General features: G+C 48.7%; 1 protein-coding gene and 1 pseudogene across 6 annotated transcripts in view; one reads left to right on the forward strand and one right to left on the reverse strand.

Moving 5' to 3' along the window:
* Positions 1 to 4,187, forward strand: part of LOC119623816 (olfactory receptor 2V1) — a 70,699-nt gene extending 66,512 nt beyond the window's left edge. For all 6 annotated transcript variants that reach the window (XM_073014347.1, XM_073014348.1, XM_073014349.1 and 3 more), the window contains one exon: positions 2,126 to 4,187. In XM_073014347.1, coding sequence (XP_072870448.1) covers positions 2,126 to 3,093 — 968 coding nt within the window. In that variant the 3' untranslated portion in view covers positions 3,094 to 4,187. The remainder of the gene's footprint in view (positions 1 to 2,125) is intronic.
* A 7,876-nt stretch (positions 4,188 to 12,063) lies between these two features.
* On the reverse strand, positions 12,064 to 14,766 carry LOC140711398 (protein O-mannosyl-transferase TMTC4 pseudogene; annotated as a pseudogene).
* Positions 14,767 to 15,552: the final 786 nt, after the last annotated feature.

Consider the following 15,552-nt stretch of genomic DNA (forward strand, 5'->3'; position numbering starts at 1 on the left):
ATACGGGAGCGTGTGCGTGTCAGATGGCGCTGGTGCCCTGGAGAAACAGCAGCAGGAAGGGGCTTGGGAGAGCGAGACGTTCAGCTTTTTCATCCGCTGCCACAGAACAGCTCTCTATGAAGACCAGCATTTGAGGAAAGACAGGAAGCAGGGAGGGAGGGAGGCCTGGGAAAGACCTAGGAAAATGAGCAAAGCACGGAGGGCGTGGGCACCCAGGCCAGGAGACCCGCGGGAGCTCTGTGAGCAAGGGAGGGGCCACAGGGGACCTCAGAGGGACGTGCGGGGGGCTGTGTTTCCATGTGTCTGTGTGTCTCGGTGTGTAACTGTGTCTATGTGTGCCTGTGTATATGTCTGTATTTGTGTATAACTGTGTGTGTGTGTGTCTCTGTGGTTCTGTATATGGATGTATGTGTGCCTATGTGTTTCTATGTGTGTCTGTGTGTATATTTCCATATCTGTGTCTCTGGGTGTGTATCTGTGTGTGTGTGTCTTTGTTTCTCTGTATGGCTGTGTGTGTGCCTCCATGTATCTATGTGTTTCTGCGTGTGTGTTTTCATGTGTATGTATGTGTGTCTGTGTGTGTATAGTTCCCTGTGCCTGTGTGTCTGTATGTCTGTGTCTGGGTGTATTTGTGTCTGTCTGTATCTCTGTGTCTATGTGTGTGTCTGTGTTTGTGTCTGTATGTCTCTGTCTGTCTCTGTGTCTGTGTGTGTGTTTGTGTCTGTATGTCTGTGTCTGTCTCTGTGTCTATGTGTGTGTCTGTGTTTGTGTCTGTATGTCTGTGTCTGTCTCTGTGTCTGTGTGTGTGTTTGTGTCTGTATGTCTGTGTCTGTGTCTGTGTGTGTGTGTGTTTGTGTCTGTATGTCTGTGTCTGTCTCTGTGTCTGTCTCTGTGTCTGTCTCTGTGTCTGTGTGTGTTTGTGTCTCTATGTCTGTGTCTGTCTCTGTGTCTATGTGTGTGTGTGTGTTTGTGTCTGTATGTCTGTGTCTGTCTCTGTGTCTATGTCTGTGTGTGTCTGTGTGTGTCTCTGGGTGTGTGTGTGTGATGTAGGGCTTTACTTTCCACTGTAAGACCTGGGCTTTATTTGGAGTAATTTGGGATGTCATCGACATACTTTCACTAGGAAAGTTACACAAATGCCTTACAGTTTAGCAGACTCTCTGCAAACACTGTGACAATAGACTCAAGGGTTGAAGGATAGAAGCTGGGAGACCAGGAAAGAGGTTACAATAACCCATCGGAGAGAGGAGGGTGGCTGGGACTCGGGTAGTTTAGGTGGGGGTGGGAAGAGCGAATTAGATTCTGAGAAACACTGAGGGTACGGCCAAAGGGCTTTCTGATGGTTAGGACCTAGGGAATTAAAGAAATAGAGAAATTAAAAATGGTCCCAGGATTTTTGACCTGAACAAAATAAAGACTAAAGAACATCTTACGTTGCCATGATCTTTCCTTTTCTTTCTTTTTTTTTTTCCCCCCCGAGATGGAGTTTCACTCTTGTTGCCCAGGCTGGAGTGCAGTGGCGCGATCTCAGCTCACCGCAACCTCCGCCTCCCGGGTTCAAGTGATTCTCCTGCTCAGCCTCCTGAGTAGCTGGGATTACAGGCATGGGCCACCACACCTGGCTAATTTTGTATTTTTAGTAGAGAAGGGGTTTCTCCAGGTTGGTCAGGCTGGTCTTGAACTTCTGACCTCAGGTGATCCACCCACCTCAGCCTCCCAAAGTGCTGGGATTACAGGTGTAAGCCACTGCGCCTGGCTTGATCTTTCCTTTTTGTAACACATGTAAATGATCTCTTGGGTGTGAAATAGTCCAAGGCCCGTTAGAGACAGTGGACCAAACCCATGTGATCCCAGCTATGTGGAAAGCCTGGGCTTTGCTGGCTGAAGGAGAATCGTCCAACAGTCCTGGGGCACATGAAATGATCCCATTTCTACCCTCTGGGTTTGGACGTGCACGAATAACCATGTGGAGTCCAATTCCAGAGCTGGCAGAGGTCCTGTCACCTGTGTCACAGGAAGACGAGCGTGTCCTCCTGCATGTCTCGGAGCATATGCTGTTGAACGGAAGAATTTGGAGCACGATAGAGACATGTCTCTCAGTCTCATAATTTCTCTGTGTTCTCAGGTGACTGTGAACGACTACGCCATGGGAAGATGGTGAACCAATCATACACAGATGGCTTCATCCTCGTGGGCATCTTTTCCCACAGCCAGACTGACCTTGTCCTCTTCTCTGCAGTGATGGTGGTCTTCACAGTGGCCCTCTGTGGGAACGTCCTCCTCGTCTTCCTCATCTACATAGACCCTCAACTTCATACCCCCATGTACTTCTTCCTCAGCCAGCTCTCCCTCATGGACCTCATGTTGGTCTGTAACATTGTGCCGAAGATGGCAGCCAACTTCCTGTCTGGCAGGAAGTCCATCTCCTTTGTGGACTGTTGGATACAAATTGGCCTCTTTGTCTCTCTCGTGGGCTCTGAGGGGCTCTTGCTGGGACTCATGGCTTATGACCGCTATGTGGCCATTAGCCACCCACTTCACTATCCCATCCTCATGAATCAGAAGGTCCGTCTCCAGATTACTGGGAGCTCCTGGGCCTTTGGGATAATCGATGGAGTGATTCAGATGGTGGCAGCCATGAGCTTACCTTACTGTGGCTCGAGGAACGTGGATCACTTCTTCTGTGAGGTTCCAGCTTTACTGAAGCTGGCCTGTGCAGACACTTCCCTTTTTGACACCCTCCTCTTTGCTTGCTGTGTCTTCATGCTTCTCCTTCCCTTCTCCATCATCGTGGCCTCCTATTCTTGCATCCTAGGGGCTGTGCTGCGAATGCGCTCTGCTCAGACTTGGAAAAAGGCTCTGGCCACCTGCTCCTCCCACCTGACAGCTGTCACCATCTTCTATGGGGCAGCCATGTTCATCTACCTGAGGCCTAGGCGCTACCGGCCCCCCAGCCATGACAAGGTGGCCTCTGTCTTCTACACGGTCCTTACTCCCATGCTCAACCCCCTCATTTACAGCTTGAGGAACCAGGAGGTGATGGGGGCACTAAGGAAGGGGCTGGACCACTGCAGGATTGGCAGCCAGCACTGAACCCCAGAGTCGGGTGCCTGCTGTGCCACTTCTTGCCTGTGTCACATTGCTAAGTCACTCAACCTTTGTGAGTGTCTGCTTCCATTCACCTGCTGATGGTCACTGGGTGGTTCATAGGTTTTGGCCATTGTAAGAAAAGCCTCTCTGAACATTCCTGGACAAAAAAAAAGAAAAAAGAAAAAAAGAAAAGAATCATGACACGTGCACTCTGAGGGATTTTGTAAAGATCACAATGTGTCAATCTAAAGCTCCATGAAGAAGCAATGCCTTTGCTATTACTGTCATTGTGGATTGTTTATAACCTCCTTGGACTAAATTTACTCTATTTTTTATTTTCTTTATTTTATTTTTTGTATGTTTCTGCTATTTAATGCTATATTTCTTAATTCTTGGTAATAGCGGTCTTTTATCAGATGTGTGCTAAGTTCTAGGTTCCTGTTCCTTTTCTATTCTTTCTAAATTATTTAATTGATGACTTAGGCTAACAAATGTGGATATCTTAAGTGGAAACTTTCTAAACGGCAGAAATTGAGTCCATATAACTCTTCTTGGACAGTTCTTTGCCTTTTTCTGTGTTCAATTAGAGGCTTTATAAAACCTCCTTTAAATAATAAAAATAAATCCCTGCAGTTTAGTAGTTATCCTCGCGGGGGGAATATCTTGTTTTTTGTGTGTTATGAAAGAAAAATATCTTGGGCCCCCAAAATCGCTAGGATAAAGGGAAAACTCAGGCTGGGAACAGCTCAGGGCAAACCTGCTTCCCATTCTATTCAAAGTCACCCTCTGCTCCCTGAGATAGATGCGTCTTCTGATGGCCTCCTTTGGAGAGGCTCATCAGAAACTCGGAGAATGCAACCACTTGTCTCCCACCTACCTGTGACCTGGAAGCCCCTTCCCTGCTTCAAGTTGTTCCCGCCTTTCTGGATGGAACCAGTGTATTTCTTACCTATATTGACTGATGTCTCATGTTTCCCTAAAATGTATAAAACCAAGCTGTGCCCCGACCACCTTGGGCACGTGTCGTTAGGACCTCCTGAAGCTGTGTCATGGGCGCATCCTCCACCTTGGCAAAATAAACTTTCTAGATAAACTGACACCTGTCTCAAATGTTGGGGTTCACAGCGTATTAACAGTACCAGACTCTGTGCCTTATAAATAGCAGTTGCTCAATAAAACATTATTGAATGAATGCAAGAAGAGAGCATCAAGTGAGGTAATATAAACGGAAGCATTTAAAAACTTGACACTATTCACATGTCAAGCTTGCTGTGGCAGCTGTGATTCATTTTAGTACCTCAAGTTCTTTAACAGTTTAAAACTATCTCTCTCTTGGAGGATGAAGACTGGAAGAGAAATAAGGAGAGAAACTGAGTCATTATTTTGAAACTTGTGTATCAGTCAGGGTCCATTTAGGAACAAAATCACATCAGTTATTTTAACAGAAAGTTTAATGTAAAGAATTGCTGGCCGGGTGCAGTGGCTCACGCCTGTAATCCCAGCACACTGGGAGGCTGAGGCAGGAGGATCACGAGGTCAGGAGATCGAGACCATCCTGGCTAACACAGTGAAACCCTGACTCTGCTAAAAATACAAAAAATTAGCCGGGCATGGTGGCGGCACCTGTAGTCCCAGCTACTCAGGAGGCTGAGACAGGAGAATGGCGTGAACCCGTGAGGCGGAGCTTGCAGTGAGACCAGATCGTGCCACTGCACTCCAGCCTTGGCAACAGAGCGAGACTCCATCTCAAAAAAAAAAAAAAAAAAAGAAGAAGAAGAATTGCTGGCCAGGCATGGTGGCTCATGCCTTTAATGCCAGCCCTTTGAGAGGCTGAGGCAGGGGGATTACTTGAGGCCGGGAGTGCAAGACCAGCCTGGTCCTAGCTACTGTAGTCCGAGCTACTTGGGAGGCTAAGGAGGGAGGACGGCTTGAGCCCAGGAGTTCAAGGCTACAGTAAGGCAGGGCTGCACCACTGACTGCACTCCAGCCTGGGTGACAGCGAGACCCCATGTCTAAAAAAATACAAAAATTAAATAAAATTGCTAACCAGATATTGGAGAAATGAATGGCCAAAACAAGAACACTAGGGATCCCTGGAGCTCAAACATCTGGGGGCAAGCAGTGACCACGGTGTTCCGAGCTCGGCAGAGACCCTGGAGAGGCATCTCCCAGGCCTTGGAGGGCTGCCTGGCCCTACCCTGTGGTACAGAGCACGGGGGAGAAGAAGCATCCAAAGCTGGGCCCAGGCTTCCAAGGAGCAGCTGTTGTGTGGTTGCTCCTGACACTCCAGGTGTTCAGAGGAGGGCCTCAGGTCCCGGCTGCTGAAGTGTGGGGGCCAGTCAGCTGGTGCTTGTTTTCCTAAGGGCAGGATGAGACGAGTACCAGAAGTGTGAAAGCAAAATCTGCAAAGTGGAGCCAACTTCCAGGATGAAGAAACATTGCTGGGACGATTTGGACAGGAGAACACAGGAAGTCATGCGGACTGGTTTCTTTCCCATCTTGCTGGCTGACAGCCTCCTTCTAGTGCCCCTCCTGGCAGAGCCTGACGGGTCCTGACAGCAAAGCAGCCCCAGCGTCACAACTCAGAGGACAGGAGTGTGGGCTGCGGGCTGAGGCAACTGCTTAAAAACGGGTGCAGGGCCCTCCCGTGGCCATTCAGTGTCCACACAGCATTTCACTCGCATCTGAACTTCCATTAAACAGCAGGGACATTTTGCTTTTCCTAAGAATGTGTTGGTGTCCACACAACACTGGCCTACAGCAGCCATGGCACCGCCTGTGGGCACTGTCATCCCTCATGTACAGTCACGATCTTGACTGAATGGCAGCCTCCACCACCAGGGGTATGTAAAACAATAAGAGGATGGAGAGAGGACAAATTAGCTTCCACACAGGGACACATACACCCCTCAACATGGCAATTGATCTTGAAGACATCATTGGAATTTAGAACCTTCTTCTTCATTTTTGATTCCCTGTGTCTTTTGCCCCCATCTTTCCAGGGTCTGGTTTCTGAACTGACACTGTGAAAGAGTTGGTGTCATAATGAGAACACCTGCTTCCGGGCAACAGAATAACACAGGACCTGTCAGCTCCACAGACATCAGCCCGTCACTGCCCTTCTTCTGCTAGAAAAGAAGTTCCTTGATCAGAAGCGATGCTATGCAGAATACTCCGGGGTATCTGAGGCATTCTGCACATAGATGGCAGTGCTGTCAGATGGGCGTGGGCAGGGAAGGCAAATTCAAATCTAGAAAAGGTGTCTATTGCAGTGAAGTCAAATTGCCATGCCGTTCATGACAAAAGGGATCCGATCTAAAAACCTGCTTCTAGGAGGCTGGTAGCAAAAGGAAAGGTGCCATGTTGGGGCCCAGAATGAGTTTCTGCTGATGGAAGATTGGCCACTCAGTGGTGGTGGTAACCAGGTCGGCTTGGTGAGGGTACATCTGTATTGGTGCACCTACGCATAACCTCTGTCCCTACAACTGTGACCACGTTGTCCACAGTCCATTGCGCAAGCATCCCAGCTGTTCCACAAAACGCGATGTTCTGTGGCATGTTAAGTTGGTTAAGATCTCGGTAGATTATATTATGCAGGAGGAGAAATGATGGAGTTCTGAGGCAAGATTGTTGAGATGCACTGTTGTGGCCCTGGAATATACACAGCCGCTTTTTGTGGTCCTTGCAACTTGTTACAGAGAAAAAAATACTTTTTCATATCGATAAGTGCATATTAGGGCCAGGCGTGGTGGCTTACATGTGCAATCCCAGTACTTTGGAAAGGCCAAAGTAGGTGAATCGCTCAAGGTCAGGAATTTGAGACCAGCCTGGCCAATATGGTGAAACCCTATCTCTACTAAAAATACAAAAATTAGCTGGGCATGGTGGTGGCAGGTGCCTGTAATCCCAGCTACTCCGGAGGCTGAGGCAGGTGAATTGCTTGAACCCGGAAGGCGGAGGATGCAATGAGCAGAGAGTGCACCATCGCACTCCAGCCTGGGCAACAGAGAGAGACTCTATCTCAAAACAAACAAACAAACAAAAACCTGAATATTATGTATAAAAGGCTATGCCGATTTGTTCCAGTAAGGATAAGCACGTCTGTAACAGCCACTGTGGTTCGAGTCACCATCTGATTAACTGCACAATAATGCAAAATAATTTTCCATCTGGGTCATGGGTGATAATTAATTTTAGAATTATCTTTAAATGAATATATACGTCAGTCTTCTCAACCTTCACCCAGATGCACCTGTGATCATCTACCAGAGCAACCATGCATAGGAGAAGAAAAAATATTCAAAGCTTTTAGGAATTAAAATTATTCTCTATTGACTTTTTCAAAAAAAGACCACCTGGAGAACCTGCTGATCAAACAAGGCCAAGTTTATTCCTTTGCAGTAAAGGTAAACACCACCATGACCACATTTTAGCAGGATTTCAGAAGTGGAAGATCAAGGGTAGATGTGTAGGAGTGTTAGGATCTGGATTTGAGAAGCTGGAAGTGGCTTGGTGAGCATGAGACGTGAGGAGTCTTAATGAGAAAACAGTTGCCTGATAAGCAGTATTCTGGTTTTGTGCCACCACACTGCAGCCTGGGTAACAAAGCATGACCCTATCTCAAAAACAGACAAACAAATTACAGGATTACAGGTGTGAGCCATCCTCCCCAGCTGAAATTTAAAATATTTTAATTTTTACAGATTGGGTCTCCGTCTGTTGCCCAGGCTGGAATGCAGTGGTGCAGTCATAGCTCTCTGCAGCATCAGACTCCTGGGCTCCAGCGATCCTCTCACCTCCACCTTCCAAGTAGCTGGGATTACGGGCATGAGCCACCATGCCTAGCTTAAAACAATTTTTCATATTCGCACAGGCAGGAAACATTGACCTACCTGATTGGAATGAAGATTTGTCACACGTATGACGCAAAATCTCCCCATAAGTTGAATGAACAACTTGATGGGAGAAGATTTGGTAAGGAAGTTGGGGAAAAAAAAAAGAAACTGGCCTATGCGTATTTTAAACCATTATTATAGAAAATTTCAGGCACACACAAAAGGGAAGCAAGTATCACAAAGTCCTATGTCGCCTCACACGCAAAAGGTGCCCGGTTCAAAACCAGGTAGAAACGGCTCCTTACACTTTTTCCTTCATTACTTCGAATTTTTGACATTAGGGACTAGAACATCCCACTGCTATCTCCACCTGGTTACAGAGGCACAAGGAGAAAAAGGCATCTACACCATTGCCTTCCCACATCAAGCATCAGCACCTTTGAAGAACTGAGCCCACCTCACTTGCAGTGGACACTGCACAGATGACCTCGGCCCAGAGCCCGTCCACTCCACAGCTGCAGGCTGCCAGATGGAACCCCGGACCTGCTCTGTGACTGCAGGTGAGCAGGGACCTTAGAGATCATCTCATTCACCCTCTCATTTTGTTGACGTGAAACAGGCTCAGGGATGGGAGTGGCTGGCCTGTGGTCACAGAGCAGGTCCCTAAACTGTGCCCAGGACCCAGCTGGCACAGCCTCCAGGCCCAGGAAACACTGGAACTGAATCCAAATGGATTTCCAAAGGGCAGAGGCAGAGCTAACCTGGTTGCTTCTTCTGGATTCATTGGAACAACCAGCTAAGCAGCCCCAGAAGATCACTTCCTTCCAGCTTTTGCCTAAAATGGCACAGGATGGTCCCACTTGTGAAAGCCTCCACAGTGTCCCTTTGCCTTCTGGACTCTGCCTCGCTGCTCAGCTGGAGTCCTGAGGCCTGAAAGACCTTGCTAGTGCTGAACTGTGTCCCCCTGAAAACTCGTATCTCAGAGCTCTAACCCCTAGGACCTCAAAATGTGACTGTATTTGGAGATAGGGTCTTTAAAGAGGTGATTATACCACAATGAGGTCACTAGGGTGGGCCCAAATCCAATTTGACTGGTGTCCTTATAAGAGGAAATTTGGACAGAGCCACTCCACAAGAGGAACCAGGACTTCCAGGGGTTGTGAAACTCAAACCCTGAGAGCCAGTGGAGGAGCTGACCGGCCCCGGCGGCCCCTGCAGAGGGCCCAGACACTCAACGCCACAACCCTCCTGCAGGCCCACGTGCTCATCAACAGAAGCTTTTCTCTCCTTAGATTATAAAAGACAGCTGTAGAAAATAAAAGCCAATGCCCATCTCCTCAAACACCAGGACTTTCCACATCACACAACACAGCAGCACACACTGACGCCTCCTACAGACACACAGTTGGGGGGATGTGCCCATGTTGACCATAAACTGGATCTTATGGTGGGTCCTCATTTCGTTTCTGTAAAACACACTTTTTGTTTTTTTAAACCCATCTATTGGCAAGGTCTCCATTCCGGCAGCTTTGGGTTGAATGACTTCCATCATGCCCCTCCCAGCTTCAGTCTTGTGGTGGCTGCTCATCTCCTTCATTTATTTGGCATTTCATTAAATTTACTCATATCTGTATTAGTTATATAACTACTTAACTTAATTACAAGCAACACTAGCAAGAACTTCAAGTTTCAAGGTGCAAGTTACCTGCCCTCCAAGGCTGCAGTAAAGCATTACGTAAACATTAAGCCTGCTCTGGTCACAGGGATCACTTTGCACAATGCAGCTGTCACCTGAGCTGCTCCCTGGGAAACACTGACTGCCTCGTTGCTGTGTTTGGGGGTGTGTTTTTATGTTTTAGCATTCCATAACCGCTTTATTGGGGCACAATTTAATACCAGAAAAAATCTACTCATTGTAAGTGATTTCTAGTCACTGTATACAGTTCTGCAACCAGCACAAAAATCCACTGTTAAAACAGTTCCTTTGTCAGAAAAATGTCCTGCGTGCCCATCTGCAGCCAGCCCTGCTCTCAGCCTCCAGCCTAGACAACCTGCTGTCTGTCTGTACTGATCTACCTTTTCTGTAAATTTCATATAAACTCCACTCATAGAAACGATGTGAGTGGAATTGCTATGTTGTAAGTTTCATTTTGCTACACCAAAAGGTTAAATATAGGGTTACTATACAACCTAAGAACTCCACTCCTCGGTATATACACAAGAGAACTGAAAACGTGTTTATGTGAAGAATTGTGCTCAAAATGTTTATGGTATCGTTGTTCATGATAGCCAAAAAGTGGAAACAACATAAATGTCCATCAGTTGATGAATGGATAAACCAAATGTGTATTGAAGAGGCCTCGTTGTCTGGGGTAATACTTGAGGTCCATTGTCTCATGGTCATGAAGATCAAGGATGTGAACACACACAGAGTGAGATGAAAAGCAGAAGTTTTGTTTTGTTTTGTTTCTGAGATGGAGTCTCACTCTGTCGCCCAGGCTGGAATGCAGTGGTGTAATCTCAGCTCACTGCAACCTCTGCCTCCCGGGTTTGAGCAATTCTCCTGCCTCAGCCTCCCAAGTAACCGGGATTACAGGCATGTGCCATCACGCCTGGTGAGTTTTTGTATTTTTAATCGAGATGGGTTTCACCATGTTGGCCAGGGTGGTCTCGAACTCCTGACCTCCTGCCTGTCATGGCCTCCCAAAGTGCTGGGATTACAAGTGTGAGCCACCGTGCCTGGCCAAGAGCAGAAGTTTAATAGGAGAAAGAAAGATAACAACTCTCTGCTACAGAGAGGGGCCTCAGAAAAATGGGTTGTGGCTCCACAGTGAAATGCAGGGGGAGTTATTGAGGAGCTGGTGAGCAGGTGGTGTCTGATCTACATCGGGCAAGAAAAACTGATTGGACCAGGCATGCCATTTGCATAGGCCACGAATCTCTGGTAGTCCCCACCCTAATCTTTTACTATGCAGATGGGTTCTCTGCCTGAGCTGCGCCATGTTGCCCTTTTTTTTTTCTTTACTCTATTTTTTTTTTTTTTTTTTGCTAGTTTGTAATAATTTTACTGCATAAGAAATTACAGAGATTGTGTAAATCATTAGGTCAACAGCGCACAGAGAAGAACAAAACAAAAACACTGTTTGCATCAAATAAAAAACAGCAAGAACAACTCAATTCTTAAAAATATCACAAATTCCTCGAATGTGGCTCCATTTGAGAGAAAATTTTTCATTTTCTGGATAGAATAATGTCTATAGTTTCATTAATCAAAATGGAAAACGGCTTTTCAGTTAAAAACATTAAAAAGCAACTTACACAGATGTGTTGCCCTCTTCACCTTGGATGTAACAAAAATAAAGCTGTGAGGCTGCCTGCCCTTGCCTAAAGCATGGCTTGAACCTTCTATTGATAGTAATCATTTATGTAAAATATTACATTACATAACCTCCTATGTATTGAAACTGCCCAAGTCAGAGCATTCAAAAACTACTGCAAGAGTCAATTTCTTCCTATGGGGAAAAGCAAATAGATGGCTACATGTTAAAATTTCCGTTCCTCATTCGATTATTTGTCCTATTCCAAACATAAAAATACAAATAAATATTTCCTTACAAGCGAAGTTCACAGCATATTGTTTTAAAAAAAAAAGAGAGATTAAAAAAACAAGAATCTTCATTTGCTTTGTCATTAAATAAAAATGCTAACATATAGACACGTTCAATGTTTATACAAAGTGTAGGAGTCAGTCTATCCTTTCTTGGTCATAATTGAAGTTTAATAGTGCTAGTCCATACCTGACAAGGCTCAGATCCCAAATGTATGTTCAATTCTACTAAAAGTTGCTCAAGATAATTTTTTCTCTTTTTCTGTTTAATTAAAAAAGACAATTTTGGAATTTTAGAATTACACTTGAGTTGTCTGAAAAAACACAATTTCAATGAAAAATCATATCAAGCATTCAGCATTCAAGAGTATATTGCTAGTGCCATAATCTTTTTGCATGTCTTTGTTTTCATAGAAAAAATCAATAAAATAACACGTCTAAGACTTTTAAATGGTTAAATGTAACCACATACTATTAACGATATGCCTCACGCACACACACACTCAAACTCAAAACATGAAGGAAAAAGGATCAGACGTCTTTCTTCTGCATTTGTGCTAGCTTTCTTCTTAGCAGACCGTAGTTCTCCTTAGTTCCTGATGTCCTGGGGTCAAGCTGCAAGGAGATTTCAGTGTTTCTTGGCCAAGTCTAGGTGTCCCCAGCGTGACAAGGCACAGCCACGTTACCATGGTAACCTGCAGAATCTGGATTTGCTTTCATTGCCTCGAGGAACAAAGCTTCAGATTCCTTGTATTTCTGGGATTTCCCCAGCACGTTTGCCAACGAGAACATGTCAGAGGGATCATTAGCTGTTCATTCCAGTGCCTCTCTTCCAACTGCTTCAGCTTGAGCTAAATTACCTGTATTTCCGAGCAGTGCCATCACGTGTTCCAGGCCAGGCTGTGCTCTGGTGTCAGCTCCTCTCTCCACGCATTCAAGGCATCCACGTGGCGACTGAGATCAGCGTACAGAGCCCGAGGCTGTGGTGACAATCTGGGTGTTTCCTTCTGTGTTTAATCGCCCTCCGGTAACTTCGCTCTGCGGCTTCCAACCGTTTCAGGCTGTTCTGCAGGATGCCTGGATCCGTCCGCGCAGCGGCAGAGTCTGGCTGTGTTTGAACAGCCAAAGACGGCAGCTCCTCAGCTTCCTGTAGCTCGTGCCTTTCTTTTAAGCGGTTTCCAAGATTATTCACGGCATGAACCTACTTGGGAATTCATCTTACCGCTTCCCGGTGGCACCTGCTGGCGGCTGTCTGGTTGCCTTTCTCAGCCAGGTTGTTGCCAGTGTTGTGGGGAACTGAGAACTGAGGACGCAGACCGGGCCTCTGCACAGCCGCTCCCCCTCCGCCCCTGGCCCCTGCACCCCAGCACCTCGCCCAGATCCCCAGCACGTCGCTCAGATCCCCAGCACCTCGCCCAGATCTCCAGCACCTCGCCCAGGTTCCCAGCACCTCGCCCAGATCTCCAGCACCTCGCCCAGGTTCCCAGCACCTCGCCCAGATCCCCAGCACCTCGCCCAGATCCCCAGCACCTCGCCCAGATCCCCAGCACCTCGCCCAGATCCCCAGCACCTCGCCCAGGTTCCCAGCACCTCGCCCAGATCTCCAGCACCTCGCCCAGGTTCCCAGCACCTCGCCCAGGTTCCCAGCACGTCGCCCAGATCCCCAGCACCTCGCCCAGATCCCCAGCACGTCGCCCAGGTTCCCAGCACCTCGCCCAGATCTCCAGCACCTCGCCCAGGTTCCCAGCACCTCGCCCAGATCCCCAGCACCTCGCCCAGGTTCCCAGCACGTCGCCCAGATCCCCAGCACGTCGCCCAGATCCCCAGCACCTCGCCCAGGTTCCCAGCACCTCGCCCAGATCCCCAGCACCTCGCCCAGGTTCCCAGCACCTCGCCCAGATCCCCAGCACCTCGCCCAGGTTCCCAGCACCTCGCCCAGATCTCCAGCACCTCGCCCAGGTTCCCAGCACCTCGCCCAGATCCCCAGCACCTCGCCCAGGTTCCCAGCACGTCGCCCAGATCCCCAGCACGTCGCCCAGATCCCCAGCACCTCGCCCAGGTTCCCAGCACCTCACCCAGGTTCCCAGCACCTCGCCCAGATTCCCAGCACCTCGTCCAGATCCCCAGCACCTCGCCCAGGTTCCCAGCACGTCGCCCAGATTCCCAGCACCTCGCCCAGATCCCCAGCACCTCGCCCAGATCCCCAGCACGTCGCCCAGATCCCCAGCACCTCGCCCAGGTTCCCAGCACCTCACCCAGGTTCCCAGCACCTCACCCAGGTTCCCAGCACCTCGCCCAGGTTCCCAGCACCTCGCCCAGATCCCCAGCACCTCACCCAGGTTCCCAGCACCTCGCCCAGGTTCCCAGCACCTCGCCCAGATTCCCAGCACCTCGCCCAGGTTCCCAGCACCTCGCCCAGGTTCCCAGCAGGACCGCAGCACTGAGTCTCTTTCCTCCGTGCATTTGCTCAGGGTTCCGAATCCCAACGTCAGCCGCAAGCGGCGCCCGGCGCTGGGGAGGGACAGGACTCGCTCCGCGACCAGACCACGAAGCCCACTCGGAGGAACAGGCTCCTTGCGGAGAGAAATGGGATAAGGAGAAATCCCAGGCGCGGAGTGAGGATCCTTCTCTTGTGGCCGCGTTCAGAGCCCAGGGCGAGGCATGTTAGGCCGACGAGGCAGAGCCGGAGCGCTGGTTCCGTAGCAGGTGCAATTACCCTCCAGTCGCTGAGGACTTGGTGAGGGGGAGGCAGCCCACGGACCCGTCAAAACACAGTCGCCAGGGACACAGCCTGCCGGGCATTCAGTGAACAGCAGTAATCGTAGTTTACGGCCCTCACCTGCAGGCTGTCAGCAAAGGAGGCCGCGTTGTCCACCTCGGGGAAGGCCGGCGGCCGTGCCTATGATCCTCCCGGGCACGTAGAGCATCCCAGCCCCTCGGCAGGTGAGCAAGGGTCACTCCGAAGAGGAGGCCCCGTTCCTGAGCTCCGAGTTCTCTGATGACTTGTCTTATGTAGTCCCTTCTGGACAATTTCCAGAACCCTGAATTCGCCTACCACCAAGATGTCAAATCCCGCGTTCGAACCCAGCACGGTGATCCCTCGCTCTTTGCACAGCAGGGCCACTGCTCCCAGAAAGATAGCAGCACCCAGAAGGTGGAAGAACGTGCTCCCTCCCTGTGACCTTCTCTAAATGCTTTACAGTAGCCAAGGAAAGATAACAAGAAGAACAGCATGCTGCCCATTTCTTTATTACTGTACGTGTGGTAACGAAAAAAGGGAAGACAGAGCCTCCGTCTGGGACACGTCTGGCTCTTTTCTATTGGCACGGCTGCCAGCGTTCCCCGGTGCAAGCTTCAGGCTGGCTTCTCTCTGTTTCAAGCTCCGTTTTTCAGGCTGCTCTTTGTTGGAAAAGAAATGATTTTGGAGGCTGCTTTTTGTTGGAAGGGAAATTCTGCCAAGAACTCTTTTGCCCTTACTATCTGCCTAAATAATTTCTTTCTACGTTTTATATCAGTATATTCACACAATGCAACTTTTTTTTTGAGAGAAGGCCCCACTCTGTTGCTCAGGCTGGAATTCAGGGGTGGACTCACAGTTCACTGCAACCTTAAACTCGTGGGCTCAATGTTCTTCCCACCTCAGCCTCCCAAGTAGCTGGGACCACAAGTGGGAGCCACCACACATGGCTGTTTCTAAAATTTGTTCATAGATGCAGTGTCCTCCGCCCCGCCCCGCCCGGCAGGCTTAGTGACACAAGCCTCTCCAGTTCCCACCCACGAAGGGGTCCAAAATCAAGGGAACAATCCCGTCTAATCGGCAAGTCTGAGTTTTTTCCCCAATTCCAAATTAGATCAGCCCCTTTGTGGGTGAGGCTACTGGTGAGGCTACTGGTTTTCAAGACTGGCCCAGCCTAGGACATCAAGGCGGGGTGTCAGAATGGCAGCAGCTCCAGGCAAGAAAGCTGCAAAATCCTGCTGTTCTAACTAGAGTTCTAGCAGTTTTTTATTATGAGTATATGA

This window comes from Chlorocebus sabaeus, unplaced genomic scaffold, assembly GCF_047675955.1.
Source record: "Chlorocebus sabaeus isolate Y175 unplaced genomic scaffold, mChlSab1.0.hap1 unalloc_scaffold_95, whole genome shotgun sequence".
In the NCBI taxonomy this organism is placed as follows: domain Eukaryota; kingdom Metazoa; phylum Chordata; class Mammalia; order Primates; family Cercopithecidae; genus Chlorocebus; species Chlorocebus sabaeus.